Here is a 26,530-nt window from a genome sequence, read left to right as displayed (position 1 = left end):
CAAACTTCTTTAGTAGCTCCTTGGTGTACTTAGGTTGGCTTATGAAGGTTCCTTCCTTGAGTTGTTTAACCTGAAGACCTAGGAAGAAACTTAATTCTCCCATCATACTCATTTCAAACTTGTCAGTCATCATTTTTGAAAATTTATCACATAGCTTAGGATCGGTTGAGCCAAAAATGATATCATCTACGTAGATTTGAACAAGTAGGATATGTTCCTTCTTTTCAAATTTAAACAATGTTTTATCCACCGAACCGATGGTGAAGTCATGTTGTAATAGAAATGCGGTTAGTGTATCATACCAGGCTCTAGGTGCTTGCTTTAGACCGTATAAAGCTTTATTTAGCCGGTATACATGGTTTGGAAATGCAGCATTTTTGAAACCGGGTGGTTGTTCAACATACACCTCTTCACGTAGGTCACCGTTCAGAAATGCACTTTTAACATCCATTTGAAAAACCTTAAAGTTTTTGGAAGCAGCAAATGCAAGAAAAATTCTAATAGCTTCAATCCTAGCTACAGGAGCAAATGACTCTTCAAAATCAATGTCTTCTTCCTGTTTGTAGCCTTGTGCCACTAATCTGGCTTTGTTCCTCGTGACCAAACCGTCCTCATTGAGTTTGTTTCTAAATACCCATCTTGTTCCTATGACCGATTGATCCTTCGGTCTAAGGACTAGGTACCAGACTTTACTACTCTCGAACTGATTTAGCTCTTCTTGCATTCCCAAGATCCAATCCGGATCTGACAATGCTTCATCTATTCTTTTCGGTTCAATCTGGGATATAAAGGCTGAGTTAAAATATCCTTCCAGAAGTTGACCCCTAGTTTGAACAGGTTCTGAAGGGTCACCTATAATTTGCTCAGGAGGATGTTTACTATTTTTTCTGAGGTTCAGTTCAGGAGTGTCTACCAAATTACCGTTTATTTGATCAAGGCTAGACATGTCGGTAGGCTGAACAGGATTGTCAGACCGACCGACTTCCTCGGATTGGACCGAAGTGTCAGCTTCCTGTTGTGGAACAGCTTGATCCGGCTGGGTTTCAATGTTACCCATTTGGTCATGGACAAACCGCCTGAAGACTGGAGTCTCATCTTCACTATCAGAATGAATGTTGTTATTTTCCAATCTGTTGTGTAAATCAAAGCATGAAGCAGTATTGCTTTCAACCGATTCATCGAAAACAACGTGAATTGTTTCCTCCATGGTTGCAGTTCTATTATTATATACTCTATATGCTTTACTTACTGCTGAGTATCCTAGCATGATGCCGGTATCGGTTTTTGCATCAAATATAGTGAGTTGGGTCTTACCATTTATGTGTATATAACACTTACAACCGAAAATCCTGAGGTACTTGAGTTTAGGAACCCTGTTAAAATAAACCTCATACGGTGTTTTGTTGTGAAATTTATTTATTAAAGATTGGTTTTGTGTATAACATGCGGTGTTGATAGCCTCAGCCCAAAATTTCTGAGCAATGCCGGAATCGGCTATCATGGACCGTGCGGCTTCCTTGAGAGTCCGGTTTCTTCTCTCGGCCAGGCCATTTTGTTGAGGAGTCCTAGCACTAGACAACTCGTGTCTAATGCCGGATTCATTAAGATATGCGGTTAATGTACTATTGGTAAATTCGGTACCTCGATCACTTCGAATGCTATTAATGCGAGTTGATTTTTCATTTTGCAGGCGCTTAAGAAGTGTAATCAGGTTTGATACGGTTTCACGTTTAGATGGTAGAAATATTACCCATGTATATCTAGAATAATCATCAATAACTACCATGGTGTAGAGCATACCTCCTAGGCTAATGACCTGAATCGGTCCAAATAAATCTATGTGAAGAAGATCTAAGCATCGGCTAGATTGGATGTTTCCTTTACTCTTATAAGATGACCTAGTTTGTTTACCCATTTGGCATGCTGAACAAACTTTATCCTGGTTAAATACTATATCAGGGATACCTTCAACTAGCTTTTTACCGCGAATGTAGTTTAAGGTTTTCATGTTTAGATGGTTTAGTCTCTTGTGCCATAGCCAGGTTTGATCAGTCTTAGCTATCATGCATATAGGATATTCTACTGTAGTTTTCAGTCTACCTTGTAAATGTTACCTATCCTATTTCCGGTTAGCAGTACAATACCTTGAGAGTTCTTAACTAAGCATGCATGTTTAAGAAATTCTACAGTGTATCCGGCGTCGCACATCTGACTAATGCTAAGTAGGTTAAAACGTAGGTTTTCAACTAAAAGTACATTATCAATAGTTAGGTTACCATGGACAATCTTACCCTTGCCCACAGTTTTACCTTTTGAGTTGTCACCAAAAGTGATTAAAGCACCGGTTACAGTTCTGATATCAGTTATCAATTTGCTGTTTCCGGTCATGTGCCTGGAGCAACCGCTATCCAAGAACCATTCAGAGTTTCCTAGCCGTTTCTTTGGATCCTGCAAAATGTACATATTTACAACTATTTGGTACCCACATTTACTTGGGTCCACATGCGATTAGTCCCTTAGGTATCCAGACCTTGATAAGACGGACGGTCTTCTTTGCTAGGGTTTTATCTGTCCTTTTGGCACTCGGTCTCGTGTATATCGGTTTTTCTTCAGATGTCCTAAATGGTGATGGTCTTTGGTTCGGTGATCTATGGTTTGACCTACGCGGTTTAGGAAAGGCTCTCTTATATCTGAGGATTTCAGCTTTTCTTTTCACAGGGTCAAGCCATGATTCGGTTGGACCAACATAGTCGTATTTTAGCTTTTCTTCCCTATAGTAAGCGGTCTCCTCTTCTTCAGCGGTCCAGGAGCTTTTAAGAAATTTTATAAAGGGAAGGTTTCCTCTTGTAAGCCTTGCTTTATCTATGTGTTTTCGGTCTTTGGAGCTATTCTCTGTGTATCCCAGGCCACGCTTACAACGAGGATGCCTGTAGTGTTTATTCATGTTCTTTACTATATCGCTAGATCTCTTATAGGCGGCCATCTTATATTGAAGTCGGGCATTTTCTTCCTCGGTTAATTCTCTAGTCGGTTCACTAGATTGTTCGGTCTTAGGATCTAATTCGGTCTCTAAGGTGTGGGTATCATCAGGTTGTATGACTTCCGGTTCAGTTATGATGAGTACCTCTGGTTCTGTCGGAATGGGTACTATGAGATTGGTTCTAATGTTGAGGTACTTAGGTAGCATGGTTAGTAGGTTCTTATATTCTTCTACCATGTCATTCAATGCATTGTATAATTCATCTTTAGTAAATTCTTCACAAGGAGAGTCAAATACATGTTCCTCATTTGCCATGAGACATGTGAGTTCATCGTCACTGTCACTGTGAGCCCATAGACTTCCTCCATCGTCGGCTATCAATGCTTTCGGTACTTCACTTCCTTCACCGATTTGTTGATAGTTGTTCCGGTTATTTTGGTAATCCGGTTTCTGGGTATCTCTCCTCGGTTTCCTGCATTCCCACTTAAAATGTCCCAAACAGTTACAGTTATAACATCTTACATTGGATTTATCACCATAGTAGTTGTTCGTCGGTTGGCTTCTTTTCATGAACCTCCCAAACTTCTGTGCAAGCATTGCCATGGCATCCTCGGTGAACTGTTCGGCAGTTCTGATTGGTGCAGGTGCAGGAGCCGGTGCCGGTGCAGGTGCAGGAGTGGGTGCAGCCGGTTCTGTAGATGTGATTAGTGCTCTGGTTGATGTTGAGGCCGAGACTTCCTCTTCAGTCCTAGATCTCATCTCGAACTCATATGCCTTAAGATCTTCGAATACATCGTATAGTTTCATCTTACGTAGGCTCTTTGATTCCCTCATTACCATTGTTTTTATGTCCCAAGCACTTGGAAGAGATCTCAAAACCTTCATAATGACCTCTTTGTTGTCATACTTCTTGCCCAGAGTTGCTAACTCATCTAACACACCAGTGAACCGGTCACTGTATTCCTTCATAGTTTCTCCTGGTTTCATTTTGATGCTTTCAAATTTCTGTGTGGCCACCATTATCTTGTTCTCCTTTGTTCTTTCATTTCCCTCAAAGATCTGGATAACCGTGTTCCATGTCTCCTTCGCGGTTTGGCAGTCTCTAATCTTGCAGTATGTGTTTATGTCCACACTGTTGGAGATCCGGTTTCTAGCATGATTATCCAGGTTGTTTCTTCTCCTATCTTCAGCCGTCCATTCCTTTCTGTCTTTATCAATGAATATCGGTCCTTCGGTCAGAATGGACTCCATTTCGTCATCCAAAGTGACTAAGTGCAGGTGCATGCGTGCCTTCCAGTTGGCAAAGTCATCACCTTCTAGCATTGGAGGCCTATCCTGATACATGCTTGCTTGAGTATTGAAACTAACTGCTCTGATACCAATTGTTAGGATCTAGGTCGCCGCTAGAGGACCGGGGGTTGGACCGGTTAGCGGTTCACACTCGAAGGGTGGTGGTTAATCCGGTTAGAGATTAACACCGGGGTTTCAATACTGCACAACCTGTTACAAACCCTTGAACTAGGTTCAAGCGCGGAAGAGGTTTGCTTTCATGTTGAAGCGGCACGCTTGTATGATAGGCAGAAACGGTATTGTATAATGGAGGTTTGAAGTTTGATGGGTCGGCTTTGGTAACCTAAAAGTTCGGCTTGGATAGGATTAAGTCGGTTATAGTGGTATAGATCGGTTAAGTAATGAAACCGGCAGACAGTAAGTAACAAGACAGATTTTATGGATGTTCGGAGATAAAACTCCTACGTCACCCCTTCCTCTCGAAACCGCGAGAAGGATATTCACTAAGGAATACAAGTACAAACCGATCGAGACTTATTTCCTGCTCGATAACACTTTTACAGTTTACACCGAAATTGTAAAACACACTTTAACTCTAACACTTAGGCTTTCTTAGAACAACACGGTCTTATCACTTGTAGTAAATGCTCTTAGCGCTCGTTATCCCAATGTATGTATATCCCTTGTGTCCCGCATTTACTCTTTCTCAACTGCCCCCTTTTATAGGTGAAATATGCCAACGGTCATATTTCACTGCCTTGAATCTGATTGGCTGAGCAGATGTGCAGTGATTCAGTGTTTCAGAGGTTCAGACCTGCGGTCGTTTCCTCAGACCTGATGGCCAACCTTAGACCTGGTATTCTGTCTCAGACCTGGCGGTCTGTTCTTCCGGTGTGTAAGACAAACCTGCCGGGTTTGTCTTTTACTTGATGTAGGCACTGTCTGTTGGACAGTTGTCTGTACTTGGAAGATTTCCTTTCTGTCTTATCCCGAAGTGGAAAGATCCGGTAGTACTGTCTTCTGCAGCCTACAGTCTTTCCTCAGACTTGCATGAATATGGAAGTGTTCAGTCTGTTCCTTTGATATCGTTCTCAACAGATACCCGAATTGTCTTCTTGTACTGGTCGGTCATTTGACTTAACCGGGTGGCTTTTGGTATGAGTAATGTAACCGGACTTCTTCCGGTTATTCCTTTGCCTTGTGGATGATCGGCTGTTTGATGATTCCGGTTTTAAGCTTTGGCCGATCCTTTCTTTGTGCGGTCACGTTCCAAGTACTCTTGGTTGGTTTAGTAGCTTGACCAGCTAGTTTTCTTAGCCGGTTCTTTTGTTTATCCGGTTCGGTTCCTTGTTCCTGCATGGAAAGTTTATTTAAGTTAGGTTTATTTGAACCGGTCTTATTTTATCTAACAAAAGTTTATTTATTTATTATTTAATTTTGTATATTTATAGATTATTAATTTTGTATTTAATATTTAAAATAATAATTAATGGGCACAAATGCCTGACCAATAATAAATATATCTATGCCCCCAAGTAAAATTATAACGTTTTTCAACTACTAGCGACTGTAATGGTAAACATCATCAAATTGTGTAAAAAAAAAGTTTATGTATATTAAAAATGAAAAAATATTATAAATTTTTTTTTCATGTTTGTATATAAAGTACTCACTCGTTTAAGTTATGTATATCAAATCTGATTAAAAATAAATGTAAGAATCTTCTCAAAAGGGAACCAAAACTAAAATAAAAAAATATAATCTTTGTTTCTTGGTGTTAACACTAAAATTCTTTTTCTTAATTTTAGGAGATCATGAGATTTATTCTAAAAAATAAATAAATAAAAAATAGAAGGGACTTATGTCAACCTTCCTTTTTACTTCAGTCTCGAATAAGATTAGATGGTAAACAATAAAGTCTGACTTTTTTTAATTTTACACATTTTGATTTTCAGAAAAAATAATAATTTGTTTAAGCGAGAAAAAATTAAGCTGTTTTGATTGTGTTACTATATTTATATTTATATTAAGAAATACAGATATGAGAGAATATGTTTTTAATTTGTTTTCACATAGATATAATTTTTTATTATTAGATATGAAATGTTATATATATAAATAAATTAATATGGAAAAAAAAATTAAAAAAAAATTATATATATATATATATGTATCTATATATATTTTAATTTTTTTGAAACATCCTCTTTTTTTTTTTTTTTTTTCATCCCATCCCCTATCATTTATGATTAATTTAATAGTTTATTCTACCTCCAAGCCAAAATCATTTATATCCTTCACTATTCTCTCTTTATTAATTAGTTTTCTTTCTCTCTCTTTCAAATTGAGAAAAAAAAAAGAAAAGGCAAAGAAAGAAGCATTTGATCCAGTTCTTCATCCTCACATAGTAAGTACTCTCATCTCATACTCTTCATTTCTTTAATTTTTTAAATCCTAGTAGCAATAGAACCTGAGATTTTGGGTATTTTTTATCTCTTACTTTGTTAGACTTAAATATCTTAAACAAAATTCCTTGAAATATGATGAATAAACAGTTAAGAGAAACATTTTTCTTTCTGTTTCTCTCTCTATAAAACAAGCTTTTAGACTTTTATTTTTTATTTTTCATTTTACAAATTCATGTTTTTAAGATAAAGCTTTTTAATTTTAGAAAAGAGAAAAAAAATCTCATTTTTTCTTTCATTTATTTCTTCCTATTTTACCCATATATGTACTCTTAAATCCGATCTCATCCTAAAATTTTAATTAAATTATAATATCCTTAGTTTGATATAATAAATGAAAATAAGTTGCAATTAAACTATTGTATATAAATAAAAATGGATAAGTTGAATCAAATAATTAGTCATAGATAATATTATTAAATATTAATTTATTTTTGTTTTTAAATAAAAACATTTAGAAAACTAAAGTAATTTTTTTTAAGTTTTATTTAAATATAATATAAATGATAATTTTTTAGCAATGACAAAACTAAAATAAAAATAACATTGAATCTGAATGTGTTATAAAAACAATCAAAATACAACCAATTAATCTTTAAAATAATAATGTTAGACTTTTGGACTTTATTATTAATGACACATAAAATAAAGTTTTTAAGAGAAAAAAATGAAAATTCACAAACAAGTTTGATCCCTATAAAATAGTGGCACATAAAGTTTCAACATTATTGAATTGTACAGGTTGGAAAATTTAAATATTTTTGGTATTTATAATTCTTTAAAGGGCAAATTACCTGGACGGTCCTCGAACTATCTCGATCGATCACTTTTGGCCCTCAAACTAATTTTTGAAACAAATCGCCCCTTCAACTTTTATAAAGGTCACCAGTGGCCTTCCGTCAACTTTTTAGTTAAACCTAACGGTTTAAGTTTAAAATATTATTTTTTTTATATATTATTTTTAATCTTATATTTTATATTTATATATATAATTATTAAATCGCTTATATATAATATTATATATATATATATATATATATATTATTAAATTTTATATAATTATTAAATCTTTTATATAATAAATAAATAATATATATATTATTTATTTATATCTATATATATAATTTATATATATTATCTTTAACTAATTTATATATAATATTTATATAATATATATTTTAAAAAATAATTTAAGTGTTAAAAGTATTTGAGTAGCTAGAAGTTCACAATTACTTTTAATAAATTATTTTTAATATATATAAAACAAAGTTTAAAAATAAATTATATGGATTATCCCTAATAATTAATTATATATATATATATATATATATATATAAATAAATTTATATAATTTATAGAATATATATTTTACAAAATAATTTGAAAAATTAAAAGTAATTATAACCTTCTAACTACTCAAATACTTTTAACACTTAAATTAATTTTTAAAATATATATTATATAAATTAGTTAAAGATAATATATATAAATTATATATATATATAAATAATATATATATTATTTATTTATTATATAAAATATTTAATAATTATATAAAATTTAATAATAATATATATATATAATATTATATATAAGCGATTTAATAATTATATATATAAATATAAAATATAAAATTAAAGATAATATATATAAAAAAAATATTTTAAACTTAAACAGTTAGGTTTAACTAAAAAGTTAACGGAAGGGCCACTGGTGACCTTTATAAAAGTTGAAGGGGCGATTTGTTTCAAAAATTAGTTTGAGGGTCAAAAGTGAGCGATCGAGATAGTTCGAGGACCACCCAGGTAATTTGCCCTTCTTTAAATGATATTTTATTTTTAATATGAGTCCACATATACAGGGAAATGATGAGATGACCCTAATAATTCAAAAGGGTAGGTGGGTGACACTTTTTTTTTTATTTATTTTTTTATTTTTATTTTTTTTTTGAGAATTTTGCCTTTGTCGCGAGCGTCCTCAATCGCGAGACGCAACTGACATTTGCGAGACGCAACCGGCACTCGTGAGACGGATTTTTTTTTCCAAATATTTTTTGTTTTTTTTCGTCTCGCGATTGCCGGGTGCGTCTCGCGGGTTGCGTCTCGCGATTGTAGGACTTTTCACAAGGCATTGTCGACTTTTAACATGACATCCGGTTGCGTCTCGCGATATGAGTAATTTCGTAAAAAAAAAATATAAAAATGTCACCAGCGCATTTAATTTATTTAATTTCATGTGCCGGTAAAAAAAAAAAAAAGAGGTTAATTTTAGGGTGATTTAGTCAAATTTCCATATCCGTAATGAATAGCAGTCAATCTATCATAGCTAATTGAATTGTTTGTTTATGGAGTTTGAAAGAAAGATGGACTGTGATAACAATTCAAATGAAAGCCTCCTGGTGAAAAGAGGAGTAGAGGAAGAGGAGAATCTAAGAGACAAGCTATGGAAAGAGACCAAGAAAATGTGGGTGGTGGCTGCTCCGGCCATCTTCACCAGATTCTCCACTTTCGGCATTAACGTTATAACTCAGGCGTTTATTGGCCACATCGGTGCCACTGAACTCGCCGGTTATGCTCTTGTCTCTACTGTTCTTTTTCGGTTCGCCAATGGTATCCTGGTAATATATTTGATCTACCATTTAGAAATTAATAAATAGGGTTTAATAAATTTTATAAGTTTTCTCTAGTTTTAAACATGGTACGTATTGTCTAGATTTACAATATTGTAATTAGATACCTGTCTAAAAAGTATTTACAAACAAATTTATTTATTATTTTGTTTAATTAATTTGCATGAGGGTCTAGAACCATATCTAGATGAGAAGATTATTAATTTACAAAAACTTTTTTATTTTCATGCATCTAGCTAGTTTCACTATTTAATTAAGTTTTGTCTAGTTAAATTATAATCTAGGTCCACATTATAACGAGATACCTATTCAAATAAAAAATTTCAAATAAATTCATTCATTATCTTTTGCATATATATATGGGTCTAAATCCATATCTAGATTAGATCACATTTAAAATCAAATTTAGGTAGAGACACAATTCAAACATTAACTAATGATTTCTTGTATAGATTCGAATCGGATTTAACTATGGAAAACTTTGCAGTTAGGAATGGCAAGCGCATTAGAGACTTTATGCGGTCAAGCATACGGAGCAAAACAATTCCCCACCCTTGGCATTTATCTTCAAAGATCATGGCTCATCTTACTCATGTCCACGTTTTGCCTCGTACCGATTTTTATATTCGCGGCTCCGATATTGAAACTTTTAGGCCAAGAAGACACGATAGCCAACATGGCTGGGATCATAGCCCGTTGGTTAATCCCGATTATTTTTTCTTTCATCTTGTCTTTCAGTTGCCAAATGTTTCTTCAAGCACAAAGCAAGAACATTATAATTTCTTACTTGGCTGCATTCTCACTCACCTTACATATCTTTCTATCGTGGCTTTTAACCGTCAAATTCAAGTTTGGGATTCCTGGGGCGATGATTTCGACCATCTTGGCTTCTTGGCTACCTAATGTCGGCCAAATCATTTTCATCACTTGTGGCAGTTGTAAAGACACATGGAATGGATTGTCGTGGTTGGCTTTTAAGGATTTGTTTCCTATTATAAAACTCTCCTTATCGTCCGGTGTCATGTTATGGTAAGTTGTTTTTTTTTTCTTCTTTTGGTGTCTACCTATATATAATTCAAACTAGATTAATTTGCTATTTTCGACAGCGTCGAGCTTTGGTACAATACAATATTGGTTCTATTGACGGGGAACTTGGAGAATGCCGAGGTCGCTATTGATGCACTCTCAATATGGTAAAATAATTTTTATTAATTGATTACCAAAATATTTAAGACTAATGTAATTGTTCTATAATCTTCTTGTTGCATCAGCATTGTTTAAAAATAAATGAAATTTATTGAAATTGAAATTGAATCCCAAAAACCTTTTTAAAACAATTTGAAAAATTATCACCTTTAATTATATCCATTAGTCTTCATTGCTCTGTATTGATTACATTTGTTCAATTTATCTAAATTTTAAAATAAGGTGTTCAATTATTTTATTTATTTGCAGCCTCAATATTAATGGCTGGGAAATGATGATTTCTCTTGGTTTCTTGGCTGCAGCAAGGTAATTAATAGTTTGGGTATAATAACAACATTGATTATCTATTTCAACACTTTGATCCTCCTTTTTATTTTGCAGTGTGCGAGTATCGAATGAGCTTGGAAGAGGAAGTTCACAGGCTGCAAAGTTCTCGGTTATTTATATAGTCGCGACGTCTTTCGCGATCGGGCTCGTGTTATTTACAGTTTTCTTGTTCTTACGTGGGCGACTAGCTTATATATTTACGGATAGTGAAGAAGTGGCAGCTGCAGTTGCAGATTTATCGCCTTTATTGGCTTGCTCTATATTGCTTAACAGTGTTCAACCGGTTCTATCAGGTAAAACAATTGGTTCAATATAGTCAGGGACGGACCCAGGATTTCGAACTGGGGTGGGCTTGAAAAAAAATTAGGGTGAGCTTAAAATAATAACGAGAAAATTTTGAAAAAAATAAGTATATAAAAGTAAAGTTTTATCATTTTTTTAATAATTAAATAAAAAAACAATGAATTATATTAATTTTTTTTAAGAAATCAAGGGTAATGTCATATTTCTACCGTAAAAAAAAAAAAAATTTTTTTTTTTAGTGGGCTTCAACCCACCCGAACCCTTACATAGATTCGTCCATAAATATAGGATTCAAATTGTTTATAATCAAGTTAATAAAAGAATAGTCAAATTCAACGTGCAGGTGTGGCGGTTGGGTCTGGCAGACAAAGTATTGTTGCTTATGTTAACATTGTTTGTTATTATTTGGTGGGGATTCCGGTTGGTGTGCTGCTCGGCTATGTTTACGATATGCAAGTAAAAGTAAGAAATGAGCCAATATTTGGACTTTTAAGAAATGAGATTTAATGATATATATTTTTTTTGTGCAGGGTGTTTGGCTTGGTATGTTGTTTGGTACATTAGTTCAAACAATTGTTCTCCTTATTATTACATCAAGAACTGATTGGAATAAACAGGTAAAAATAATTTTGCCAAAGAACTCGATATTTGGTTGGCGTGATTAGATTTGTGTTGAATGAACTTATATTTGTTTCGCATGTTGAGCTATTTTGTGTTTTGGTAGGTGTTGATAGCTCAGAGGCGTGTTAATAAATGGTTTGTTGTGGAGCCGTTGCAAGATCGACAAGATGCTTGATTGGATGTTTGGGTTGGTTGTCTTTCATTTGAGTTTATAATGATTTTGTTAATAAAGTTGTATTTGTATTGTTGAAAATACTTTTTACTTGGTTATATTTTTCGAATTAAACTTTTAGTATTTAATTATTGATTTTAAATCTATGCATTTATGCTCATTTTTAAGATGTTATTTTGATTTTTCGATTTTGTCCAAAACGTTAGAAATCGACTCGATGATCCCATGTTTTACTTTTCTCTCGAATTCCAAAACGAGGATGAGGAACCAAAATGGTAGGACATATCGAATTTACCTTTTAATTTTGAAAAACGTTTCATTTAATCGTCTTCTACTAATTCTTGTGATTCTTGTGGCTTATCTTCCTCTCGAATCACGTAAAATAAGATGTGAGAGTCGTCTTGTCTTAACATGAGACAAGAAACCAAAAATAGAAATTAGCAAAGCGAAAGCGTACGTGGTCTTTTGAGAGTTGGTACTTAATTTTTCTAGGCTAGAAATTAGGAAAGAGGTTATAAAGATTCCTTGTAGATTCGGTACTTGGTTACGTGGGGTGAAGAGTCTCGACGCTATGTCTCACAACGCCAGCTCAAGTTAGCGGTCTTTATTTTGAAACTCTTGATCGTTATTAAAACACGACTTTCACCTTTTTCTTATGCGGTCTATATTTCTCTACCTATGCCTTAACCTAAATCGATCAGATTACTCTCGATCTATTTGAGAGCATGCATCTTCATAGTACTTGTAAACAATAACATAAGCGTACGTAGTCATTGGTGGTCGAAAAATATCTAAAGGATGAGGAAAAAAAAAAAGGCAGACTCAGAAATAATTCCAAAAATTATGTTAACATTATTTGTGAGATTTTATACCATGAGGATGCGAATATTTTTATTTTTGGACAAGCATTACACAAGTTATAGCTAATGTAAATAGGCTAAAACGATAAAATTTAATCTTGTAAAATTTCAACATCTGCACAAAAAACAAAATAGAGAAAAATAACAGGAATCATTTATTATTTTTTGTTGAATTTTAATAAAATGGTTTGAGCTATCGAACACTAAAATGAACTAAAATAATTAAGATATTAGGCCTTAATTAAGCCTTCAGATCAAGCTAAACCAAGAGAGAAAAAATAAATCCAAACAAGTAGACTTGTTCTCTTTTCACCCTTGTCACCTTACTAATCCACCAGCCACATAAATCAAATTATGTGAACATGCATAATTAACCCAAATTTGTAGGCTTGTATGTTAAAGGAATCAATCCAAAAATTTTAAATACTCAAAAACTCAATTATCACTAAAGTAATTTCATTAATACGATTTACAAAAGACTTTGAGATACTAGTCACCTATCGACACTGTAAAATTAAGTAATTTTCGATTCAACCTACTCATGACACATACGATAACGACTAACTATAATACAATATTTTTTGGTTTATGTGAACATGCATAATTAACCAAAAGAGAAATTGCTTAAATTTTCGATTCAAAACCGCGACCTTAGTAGTATTTTGGTTTAATAGGTTTATATCTAAGTAGGTGGGGTCAATATTTATATAAATATTATAATATAATTAAATATATTTTTATAAAATTTAAATATTAATACAAAATTTATAACTTAAATAATAATTATTTTTATAAAAACGTTTTATGTATATTAAAAATGATAAAATTGTTTAAACATAACGACAAATAATGACATAAAAAGTAACTGGTTTTATCGTTTCGATAGTCTGAAAACAAATAATGACATAACTTAAATAATAACTGGTTTTTAGGATTTGTATCTCTCAAATCCGACTTACTTGAAAACAATCTGTAAAAAACACAAGGAAGAAGAACACAATAACACACAGATTTATAGTGGTTCACTCAAATTGAGCTACATCCACTTCAGCCACCACCAGATTTCACTATGAAGAAAAAGAAGAAATACAGAGTTTTTGCCTCACACTTTATCTCTCTAGAATTCTATCTAAACCCTGTAAACCCTTAATAATCACATATTTATAGGGTAAACATTCAGGTAATAAACCTAAATAATTCTTGATCAGGCCCAAGCCCAAACCAAATACAAACTCAATAAACTATAATTAACACTTGTAGAGTTTATTATAAGTGTAGACTCCATAACTCAACACACTTAATATATTGTTGAGACTTACCATGAACGGAATAAATTTACATTATTTTAAAATGACATTATTTTGAAATATCATTTGGTAAGATTCATAACGGTATGATTTCAAACAAAATTACATTTAAAAATAAGTTGTATATGAAATTATTATGATCTAGATTTATAAATTGATTTATCATATATGGATCTACATGTAGGGCCGACCCCGAGAGTTGGGAGGCCCAATGCAAATTCAAATTTTGTGGTCCCTTAAAATTAAAATTAAAATTAAAATAAATATAATAGTTGTATTTGTATTTCTTCTTCTTCATTCTCAACAGGAATGCATCAACAAAACAGCCCTTCCATATAGATCGTCGTGGCATGAACTCAGAATTTCTTCGCTTCGATTCTGCCCCTACTTCAATTAAAGCTAGCTCCTACTCCTGCTCCTTCTCCCTGTTGATAGGATCGTCGTTGGTCAGGAAGTCACTTGTCGCCGCATTATCTGTCTTGACCACGAATCGTGAACCGCCTCCACGTTTTCAAATAGTGCACTATTGTTGTCATCTCCTTTTCTTGGACCGCGCGCCCTTTCTTTCAGTTTTCAAGAGATTTGTCCCGCGAGATCGTGATCTAGTTCTTTCGATCGTAAGTAAGCTGAAGGGAGTCCGCAAGACTGATTAATCAACTAGGGAAACCCGAATTCTTCAAACTTTCGCTGATTCCGACACAGCAAAGCAAAGACTTGGCATACTCTAGCAGCAGTTAGCGCTTTTTCCGAATCAACAATCAACAGGAACTAAGCTAAAATCGGGAATGCCGCATCACCTGGTGTGGGGAGCTTCTTTAATAATATTTGTGATATTTTGTGTATTATGTTTCTATATTAGATATTTTTAAATAAGAAAAGATTATAAAGATAAACATAAGAATAAGAACAAATAAAAAAATAAATTTAAAAGGGGAGAAATGTCAAATTTATTTATAAAGTTGGATGGAGGTGTCAAATTTATTTATTAAGTTTTAAAATTTTATTTATGTATATAAACTTGTAAAAAAATATTATATTTATTAAAACTAACTGAAATTTTTAACGGCTCTAAAATGTTGTGTACTGGCATGTCATATCCATCTGTTTTTTTATATATTTTTTATAGTCAAATTTTAAACTTTCAAACAGGAAGTATATCTCTCTTCTTTCAAGTTTCACTTATTCCTCTATCTCTTTCCCGTTAGGCCGAAGGTCTACCTTTCTCCGATCAACTCCTCCATCCTTAGACGTAGCCTCCGCTGAAACTATTCTCAATCCGACCCGTGCACATGAGAAGACAATTTTGCCACTACTCCACCTGTGATGGGCTTTCTGACCAAATTCCCAGAAATAATAATCCGGCGAGATCTTTGGTCTATCTTTCATCAATTGACACGCGCGCTGAGTATAAAGTAAAGATTACGTTTTCTTCTACTATAATTAGCTACCATTGAAATAAATCTGCCCGCCTTAGCTCTTCAATCCTAAGGGAAATTAGTAAATATGTCGTAGATAAAACTGATTCTATGTAAATTTATGTGTTGCAGTCGGGTGCAAAGATCAATGTCCGATGAAATCTGTCCATAGAGGGTGTTTTGGTGGAGAGGAGGAATCAGAGCTATTTTCAAATACTTCGATAGAGCCAAACAGAATTTGGCCAGAAAGCCCGTCGCCGGGGAGGTGGAGCTCAACGATTTGGCCAAAAAGTCCGTCGCCGGGAGGTGGAGATGGAGTTTTTGCAAAGAATGTCTTCCCATATGCATGGGTCGGATTGAGAATGGTTAGGACCTCTTCCTAGACGGGGAGGAGATAGAGGAAGAAGTGAAACTTGAAAGAAGAGAGACATACTTTCTGTTTGAAAGTTTTAAATTTGACTATAAAAAAGATATATAAAAAACAGGTGGATATGACAGGGAAGTACAACTCATTTTAATGCTGTTAAAAATTTATCGTTAGTTTTAACAAATTTGACATTTTTTTACAAGTTTGTATGCATAATTAGAATTTTACAACTTAATAAATAAAACACCTCCATCCAAATTTATAGATAAATTTGACATTTCTCCCAATTTAAAAGTATTAAAATGTAACCTAAAAAATGTTTTTCATGTAAGGGTTGGATTTATGGAAAAAAAGGCGACTACAATATAAATAATATAATTAGGGTTAATGATATAAAAAAAGATAAAAAAAATAAGTCTAATATTAAGAATAAAAAAAATACTATAAAATAATAAAATCTTTTAACAAATTAGAATAGAGAGAACAAATTAATATATTATTATATTAGATATAATATGGAAAAAAAATATTATATATAATATAGAGGGAGAAATAAATAATATATATTTTTTTTTGAAAAAAGTTAATTTTTATTAAAAAGAATGCAAGATGCTTCAAATATTACAAAAGGGAGAAAAAAATAATATATTATTATATAATGCAGAGAAAAAAATTATATTATTTTATATAATATAGAGAGAAAAAGTAAATGTATTATAAGTAAATAAATATAAAAGTAGAATGATATTATAGGGTAAAATATATATTTATAATACATAATTAATAATATTATATACTAAAAAATAAAAATTGGGGCCCTTAAAAAGTGGGGGCCTATGCAATTGCATTGGTTGCATTGTTCTTTGGTCGAAACTGTTTACTTTACGTGTATAAACATAAGTTTCAAATATGTTCATTTGTGGCATCAAATAATGGTGCACTCATTTTATAATTAACATAAGCTAGTTTGCCATGCCTTCTCATGATAAATTGTTCTTTTATATATATATATATATAAAATGATGTTTAATTTCAAAAGTGTCTGAATTGTTGGGTCGAGAGTTGTGGTTAATTTGGATATATATGTGAGAGTAAATGGATAATTGAGTCGGATTGTGGGTTGACCCGCCCATAAACTTAAAATGGTTAAAAATAAAAATAAAATTGTTATATGCATGTTTCGAACTTGCAACCTAACAAAAACAAGTTAACTCTTTAACCAACTAGGCTAATAAGAATTTCTATTTTAAATTCAACACCAAATTTGATTAAAACAGGACATTTTAACAATATAAGTTCAACTTTTTAACTAACTAACTAATCTATATATATATATATATATATATATATATATATATATATATATATATATATATATATATATATATATATATATAATGATGCTTAATTTTAAGAGTGTCCGGATTGCCAGGTCGAGAGTTGTGGTTAATTTGAATATATATGTGAGAGTAAATGGATACTTGGGTCGAATTGTGGGTTGACCCGCCATAAACTTAAAATGGTTAAAAATAAAATAAAAAATGCTATATGCATGTTTCGAACTTGCAACGGATTGAGAAAATCTAAGGATTTATCCATGGAGGGAATGTCGGTTTGAGTAACGCAAACATTGGTAAGAAAACCTAAGAGTTTGTCTATGGAGGAAATGTCGGCTTGAGTAATACAAACATTGGTGAGAAAACCTAAGGATTCATCAATGGAGGGAATGACGGATTGAGTAACACAAACATTGGTGATAAAAAAACCTAAGGGATGAAGCGGAAGCGAGAATGTTGGCTTGAGAAAAACTTATGGTTTTTCCATGGAGTGAATGTCGGCTTGAGTGACGCAAACATTGGTGAAAAAACCTAAGAGCTTGTCCATGGAGGAAATATCGGCTTGAGTAACGCAAACCTTGGTGAGAAAACCTAAGGGTTTGTCCATGATGGGAATGTCGACTTGAGTAACACAAACATTGGTTATAAAAAACCTAAGGGTTTATGCTTAAATGTGTAATCAAATATTTAAGAATGCACCATCAAATTTGGTTATTAAATAATCAAAATCATTATAGATATAAAAACTTAAATGAATTGATTAATTATTTTTTTAATATTTTATTTTTTTCAAGTAATATATTAAACCCCAGTAGATAATTTATATAATTATTTAAAATCTAACTTACAATATATATATATATATAAAATTATAAAATTATTTCAACAATCATAAGTGGACTAACCGTTAAAGTGTTCACATTTCATACTAAATATCAGAGTTTGAATCCCTCTAAAAGAAGTAAGTATTATATGTGAGTGCATGAACATTGGTAGATGAAGCGGAAGCGAGAATGTTACCTTGAGAAAACCTAAGGGTTCGTCCATGGAGGAAATGTTGGTTTGAGTAACACAAACATTGGTGATAAAAAAACATGATTTATGCCTAAAAGTGTAATCGAATGTTTAAGAATGCATCCTCGAATTTGGTTATTAAATAATCAAATAAATATGAAAAATGTTTAAGAATGCACCATCAAATTTGGTTATTAAATAATCAAAATCATTATAGATATAAAAACTTAAATAAATTAATTAGTTAATTTTTTAATATATTATTTTTTCAAATAAGTAATATAAGACTCCATTAGATAATCTATATATATATATATATATATATATATATATATATATATATATATATATATATATATATATATATATATATATATATATATATATATATATATATAAAGATGCTTAATTTTTAAAGTATCCGGATTGCCGGGTCGAGAGCTCTAATTAATTTGGATATATATGTGAGAGTAAATGGATATTTGGGTCAGATTATGGGTTGACTCGTTCATAAACTTAAAATGGTTAATAATAAAATTAAAAATGTTATATATATGTTTTGAATTTGCAACCTAACAAAATAAGTACAACCCTTTAACCAACTAAGCTAATAACACTTTATATTTTAAATTTAACGAATAATTTGATGAACGCGAGATATTTTAAAATATAAGTTTAACTTTTTAACTAACTAATATATATATATAATGATGCTTAATTTTTAAAGTGTCCGGATTGCCGGATCGAGAGTTGTGATTAATTTGGATATATATATATATATATATATATATATATATATATATATATGAGAGTAGATTGATACTTGGGTCGGATTGTGGGTTGAACCGCCCATAAATTTAAAACGGTTAAAAATAAAATAAAAAATGCTATATGTATGTTTTGAACTTGCAACCTAACAAAAACAAGTACAACTCTTTAACAATCTAGGCTAATTACACTTTATAATTTAAATTCAACACCAAATTTAATAAATGTTGGACATTTTAACAATATAAGTTCAACTTTTTAACTAACTAATATATATATATATAATGATGCTTAAATTTTAAAGTGTCCTGATTGTCGGGTCGAGAATTGTGGTTAATTTAGATATATATGTGAGAGTAAATGGATATTTGGTTAGGATTGTGGGTTGACCCGCTCATAAACTTAAAACGATTATAAATAAAATTAAAAATGCTATATGTATGTTTCGAACTTGCAAACTAACAAAACAAGTACATCCCTTTAACCAACTAGGCTAATAACACTTTATAATTTAAATTCAACACCAAATTTGATGAGCGCAAGACATTTTAACAATATAAGTTTAACTTTTTAACTAACTAATATATATATATATATATATATATATATAATGATGCTTAATTTTTAAAGTGTCCGGATTGCCGGGTTGAGAGAGAGATTGATGGTTAATTTGTCGAGGGATAATAGATCGGTAATAAATGATTAATACTGTTGAGATAGTTGGGATACAAAAATAAGGTTACAAGATTAGTAATATGAGATGTCTATTATGTAAGAAATGATAAAGTGCAAAAATTAGGTTAAGAGATTAGTAATATGAGATGTCTATTATGTAAGAAATGATAGGGTGTAAAAATGAGGTTAAGAAATTAATAATATGAGATGTCTATTATAGAAGAAATGATAGGGGTTCAAAAATAAGGTTAAGAGATTAGTAATATGAGATGTCTATTATGTAAGAAATTATAATTTTGGTTGACCGAAAAATGAGGGTAAAATGTGTGAACTAATGAGAAAAAAGTTAAATGAATTTAAGCTTATCAAATTTGTTATTTTGTGTAATATTTTATAATAATTAGATAAAAAAAATTGAATTAAATTATAAAGTCACATTTTAAAGGTAATTTTTTTTCTTAGTTTTTTATAATTACTCGTACAAATGTGCGGGATAAATGCTAGTTTATATAATTATTCAAAATCTAACTTACAATATATATATATATATATATATATATATATATATATATATACAAAATTATAAAATCATTTCAACAATCATAAATGTTCTAGCGGTTAAAGTGTTCACATTTAATACTAAAGATCAATGTTCGAATCACTCTTAAAAAAGTAATTATTATATGTGAGTGCATGGATATTGGTAGATGAAGCGGAAGCGAGAATGTTTCCTTGTGAAGATCTAAGGGAGGAAATGTTGGTTTGAGTAACACAAACATTGGTGATAAAAAATCTAATTTATGCCTAAAAGTGTAATCAAATGTTTAAGAATGCACCTTCGAATTTGGTTATTAAATAATCAAAATCATTATAGATATAAAAAATATAAAAACTTAAATGAATTGGTTATATGATTTATTTTAATATTCTTATTTTTTAAAATAAATATATAATAATAAGTAATATTAGACCCCATTAAAACTTTATATTTGATTGATAATTTGATCAAAAATTCAATGTTTGAAGATTTGTTTAATCAAAACTATTTTTATTTACACTTAATAAATTGTTACGAATGAAAGGATTCAATAATAGGGTTTTCCATAATTACAGCATTTTCAATAGATGGAGATTATATATAGAGATAAGAGGCTTAAAACCTAATGTATCTGGGCCTTAATATATATGAGCCTTAATACATAACACCATAAATCTATAAATACTATAGAATATTAACCCATTATTTTAACATTCCCCCTCAAGTTGGAGCGAAGATATTCATCATGCCTAATTTGCTTATAATGGGAATAAAATCTCTACTACTAAGACCCTTAGTTAAGACATTGGCTAGTTGATCGCCAATCTTTACATACGGGGTACAGAGGAGACTGCTCGAAATCTTCTCCTTGATGAAGTGTTGGTCAATCTCAATATGCTTGGTTCGATCGTGTTGAACCGGATCATGAGCAATAGAGATAACAACCTTGTTATCACAAATAACTTCATAGGACCAGTTGGTGTGAAACCAAGTTCTACAAGAAGGGATCGAGTCCACAAGAGCTCACTAACGCCAAGAGCCATAACTCTGTACTCTGCCTCGGCATTAGACCTTGCTACCACCGCTTATTTCTTGCCGCGCCAAGTTACCAGGTTACCTCCAACAAAGGCACAATAACCTAAGGTGGAACATCTATCATCCAAGGAGCCAGTCCAATCTGACTCGGTATATCCTTGAACATCTAGGTGACCTTGAGGCTTAAACAACAAGCCCTTACCCGGTGATTCCTTCAAGTATCTCTGAATGCGATAGACTGCATCCATATGAGTCTCGCGAGGATCATGCACGTTTGGTTTAGTATGAGCAAGGTATATAAGTCTCCCGACTAACCGTTGATATCTCTCCTTATCCACCTCGGTACCAACGCCTCCAAAGAGCTTATGATTAGCTTCAAAAGGTGAGTCCACAGGTTTGCATCCTAGCATCCTAGTATCATATAGGAGATCAAGGACATACTTCTGTTGGGAGAGAAAGATCCCACGAGACGATCTAGTTATCTCAATCCCAAGAAAGTACTACAACGAACCCAAGTCTTTGACCTCAAACTCAGTCGCCAACCGTTGTTTGATTAAGTTAATCTCATCTTCATCATCATCCGTTACAATGATGTCATCGACAAACACAGTCAATATTATGATCTTGCCTCCTTGTCTCTTAACAAACATTATATGGTCTGAGTTGGTCTGCTTGAACCCAAACTTTATCATATCACCGTGAATCTCCCAAACCATGCTCTAGGATATTGTTTTAACCCATACAAAGTTTTTTTGAGTTTATACACTTTCCCTTCTGTAATGTGAGATGAGAAGCCTGGAGGGACATCCATATAAACTTCTTCCTCTAGGTTGCCATGCAAAAAAGCATTCTTCACATCAAGCTGCTGAAGATTCCATCATATATTGGCAGCACAAGAAATTAGGATCCGAATAGAGTTCATCTTGGCGACGGGAGCGAACGTCTCCTGATAGTCAATCCCAAGTGTCTGTGTGTACCCCTTCACAACCAGTCTTGTTTTATACCTTTCAACTGACCCATCTAGCTTATATTTTACAGTGAACATCCATTTGCATCCAACTGTTTTTTTGCCAACAAGAAGAGTCACAAGATCCCATGTGCCACTCTTCTTAAGAGTATTCATATCTTCACCCATAGCACATTCCCACTTTGTTTCAAGTATAGCATCCTGCCAACGCTGAGGAATAGGAATAGAAGACAAAGAGGAAACAAATGCACAATAGGAAGGAGATATAGAATCATAAGAAACGAAGTTAGAAATAGGATGCTGAGTACATTTTCTAGAACCTTTTCTAGCAGCTATGAGAAGATTAAGGTCAGAAAGAGAAAGATTACCGTTTTTATAGGAAGAAGGAGCAACTGTAGGACTAACTTTTGGATCAGACAATTTATGGGGTAATATAACATCTCCATGTTATTTGTGTGAGTATGTCACTAAATTCGGTCCATCCAGTCTACCAGGTTTCAAACATGGTTCTCCACAAGAAGGTGTTTCCCTTTTCTCCTGTAAACATGATTCTCAACTAGAAGGTGCTTCCCTCTCCTCCTGTCTTTGAAAAGTAAGAGGGTCGATGGGAGTGGAAGAAGACTCCATGTTTATTTCTTCTTTTTATAAACTCTCCCCTAAAGATATAAACATGAGCTGGAGGTGTAATAAGGAGTTGAATCCTAGAAAGTGACATCATGACTAACAAACACTCGTTTAGTGGTAGGATGATAGCTTTTGTACCCTTTCTGAGTTAGAGAATAACTGATAAAAACATATTTTAGAGCACGGGGATCTAACTTTCCACGCGATGGAGTAGAGTTATAAACAAAACAGACACATCTAAAAACACGAAGTGGGAGAGGATGTTTTGAAGTATGTGGGAGAAATGATGTTTAGTCATGAACTTAAGAACAGTAGAGGGAAGACGATTAATTAAATATGATGCAGTTAAAACTGCATCTCCCCATAGGAAGCTAGGAACATGCATAGTAAACATAAGAGACCTAGAAACCTCCAAAAGATGACCATTCTTTTTCTCTGCTATCCCATTTTGCTCAGAAGTTTTGACGCATGTAGTAAGATGCACAATGCCATGAGAAGATAAGTAAGACTCAAAATCCCCATTAGTATACTCTGTACCATTGTCGGTCCATAAGATTTGTATAACAGCTTGAAATTGTGTATGAATCATAGCATGAAATAATTTCAAGCATTCAAATACTTCATTTTTGTGATGAAGTAAATAAATACAGGTGATACGCGTATGACAATCAATAAAAGTGACAAACCATCTATAACCGGAACGACCAGTAACCCGAGACGGACCCCAAACATCAAAATAAATGACAAAAAATGGAGTCATGCTCCTTTGATTACTAAAAGGGTAACTGGAACGTTTGTGTTTCGTAAGTTCACACGGTTTACACATAAAGTCAGACCTACTACATTTCTTAGTTAAAGTAGGAAAAAGATGTTCTAATACATCAAATGAGGGATGACCACAACGTCTATGCCATGAATGTAAAAACTCTAACGGAGAGATAGTTGATACTTGGTGGACCACCGGTGAAGAGGTAGACACATTCTCCAAGACATATAAGTCATTGAAAACTTTACCCCCACCAATCGTCTAAACGATTGTTATTTCCTGAAAAACACAGTGAGAAGGGAATAATGTTACCGAGCAATTTAGAGACTCTGTAATACGTTTAACAGATAATAAATTTGAAATGAATGATGGAATATGTAAGACAGAGTTCAAAGGTAACTTAGAAGAAAGATGAATAGACCATTTTCCTAGAATATGTATAAGGGATCCATCTGCAACCCAAACTGTATTCTGTTGAGATAAATAAGAGTTAAACAAGCTAGAAGAATTTGTCATATGGTCAGAGGCTTCTGAATCGATGATACAAGAGTTAGAAGAAGACTGTGAGGTTGTTAAGGCAGAAGTCGTACCGGAATGGGCAAGATTAGAGGATTGGAAGAAGTAGAAGAGTTGACTAGCAAGATGCGAAGAGCACTCGTCTCCAAAATTGTCAAAGGAACCTCCGCTATAGGTGGAGGAGTATGCATACCAGAAATCTTTGTCTCCACTGAAAGGTGAGCATTATACTGATGATGTCCTCCAGAGTCACGACATCGGCCGCTACCACGACCACGACCACAACCACGAAGGTGAGGATGTAGGAGAAAACACCTATCACGAGTATGCCCCGTCTTCTGGTAGTGATCACATAGAGGTGGACTCACATCAACAAAGGGAGGTGCTACTAACGGGGCGGTAACAGGTACACGGGTAACAACAAGAGCAGAACGATCAGAGTGTTCCGATTGAGGAACCAAAGTATGTCGTCGAGTCTCCTCCCCCTGAATACGAGCATGGGCAATCGAAAAATCAGGGAGTGGAACTTTCCTGATCAATTTTGCCTTAATAGGATCATAGTAGATATCGAGCCTAGCTAGGAAGTCAATTAGACGATCTTCTTCTACAATCCTTTGATAGGCTTCTACATCTTTCGTACAATCTGCTCTAAAGATGCGATAATGATCTAGCCCTGTTCATAACCCAGTCAACTTAGAGTAGTACTTTGCTAGTGTCCTGTTACCATGTACTGTCTCCCCAACTCTCTTTCAAATCTCATAAACCTTCGAATAATTTCCAAAATGGGAGTACGTCTTAGCTATCAAGCACCAAATTTCTTGAGTAGTGGAAAGAAATAGATAGCTCTTCCGAATATTTGGTTCCATAGTATTAAAGAGACACATTTTCACCATGGCATTGTCCGATTCCCAATCATCCAATCTCGGATCATTATCTTTGGTTTCTTAGACTTCCCATTAATGAATTTCTGCATTCTATTGGCTTGAATCAAAAATAAACAAGCTTGCGACCATGCAAGATAGTTCGACCCATCCAATTTCACGAGGCTAAGAACAAGGGACGAGTTTAAATGATATTCCCGACTAGCACCACCGTCACTATCTTTGGAACTAGGTTTACCTTCTTCCGACATGACAAATAAATGCAAACAATCCTCGAGAACAAACCCGATAGTAATTAGAGAGGAAGGGGATAACGAAAAAGAAACCCTAACTCTAATTTCATAGCTCTGATACCATGTTACGAATGAAATGATTCAATAATAGGGTTTTCCATAATTACAGCCTCTCCAATAGATGAAGATTATATATAGAGATAAGAGGCTTAAAACCTAATGTATCTGGGCCTTAATATATATATGGGCCTTAATACATAACACCCTAAATATATAAATACTATACAATATTAACCCATTATTTTAACATAAATGTTTTTAATTTATATGATTTTGGGTAGGCTTAAAAATTAACAAAACAAATTTAAACAAAACGATTGGTTAAAGGTAAGTTTTGTCATATTTTTTAATAATTAAATGAAAAAAATATTGAATTAAATTATAAAGTCACATTTTTAAAGTAAATTTTTTTCTTGGTTTTTATATTATTACTCGAGCTATATGCTAGTTAGACTAATGACATATAAATGCTCTTTTCATGTCAACTTGGGGGCTTGTTTGAATTGAGTTTATTTAAATTTAGGGTTTGTTCGGTTTGAATTATTTAAAATTTATTGATTGGTGTTGATTTTGAGAAAATATTTTTTTTTAAATATTTTAAAGGGTATTAATATATTATATTAAATAATTTATGTAAAAAAAATATAGGGCATTTTAGTGTTTTTTAATAAATTTAGTAAATTAAGTGATGTGATTGATAAAAGAGTTAATAAAATAATGTTCAAGTAATTTGAAAAAATTAGTTTGCTATAGATTTTGAAAAAAATATAATTTTTTCGTGTGAAAAGATTTAAAAGATATTATTAATATATAATAGAAAAACAATTTTATAAAAAATAAATAATATTTTAGTATTTTGATTTATAAATTGGATGATATGTTTGATTAGGGATGGCAACGGGTACCCTACCCGACGGGTAGTGAAATACCCATCCCCGAACCCGATTTTCATTTCACTACCCGACCCCGACCCCGAACCCGACGGGTATCTCTACTTTTATACCCATTCCCGATTCGTCGGGTACCCGATCCCCGACGGGTACCCCATTACCCGATTAAATTACTTATAAGATTATAAAATTTGAAAAAAAAAGAAACACAACTTTAATAAATAATTTTAACATTAGTAATATCAAAATATTAAAAATAAAAATAAAACCATTACTTACCAACC

The 26,530-nt window shown here is 32.7% G+C and overlaps 1 protein-coding gene across 1 annotated transcript; it reads left to right on the top strand.

The window, feature by feature from the left end:
- Positions 1-9,055: 9,055 nt before the first annotated feature.
- On the top strand, positions 9,056-12,085 carry LOC124933883 (protein DETOXIFICATION 21-like). Its single transcript, XM_047474324.1, has 8 exons — positions 9,056-9,352; positions 9,852-10,393; positions 10,471-10,557; positions 10,820-10,876; positions 10,952-11,190; positions 11,544-11,662; positions 11,731-11,817; positions 11,925-12,085. Exons 1-8 carry the CDS (start codon positions 9,080-9,082, stop codon positions 11,994-11,996), a joined length of 1,476 nt encoding a protein of 491 aa, XP_047330280.1. The 5' UTR covers positions 9,056-9,079; the 3' UTR covers positions 11,997-12,085.
- The last annotated feature ends 14,445 nt before the right edge of the window (positions 12,086-26,530 follow it).

This window comes from Impatiens glandulifera, chromosome 4, assembly GCF_907164915.1.
Source record: "Impatiens glandulifera chromosome 4, dImpGla2.1, whole genome shotgun sequence".
Taxonomy (NCBI): Eukaryota; Viridiplantae; Streptophyta; class Magnoliopsida; order Ericales; family Balsaminaceae; genus Impatiens; species Impatiens glandulifera.
The sequence above is the reverse complement of the archived record's forward strand: the minus strand, read 5'-3'. Positions and strand labels throughout refer to the sequence as shown.

Excerpts from the sequence above, each read along its gene's own strand:
- LOC124933883 (XM_047474324.1), top strand. The coding sequence starts at position 9,080 with ATGGAGTTTGAAAGAAAGATGGACTGTGATAACAATTCAAATGAAAGC. Across the intron at positions 10,558-10,819 it reads ATTGATGCACTCTCAATATG|CCTCAATATTAATGGCTGGG; the intron begins GTAAAATAATTT and ends ATTTATTTGCAG. Across the intron at positions 11,191-11,543 it reads TGTTCAACCGGTTCTATCAG|GTGTGGCGGTTGGGTCTGGC; the intron begins GTAAAACAATTG and ends TTCAACGTGCAG.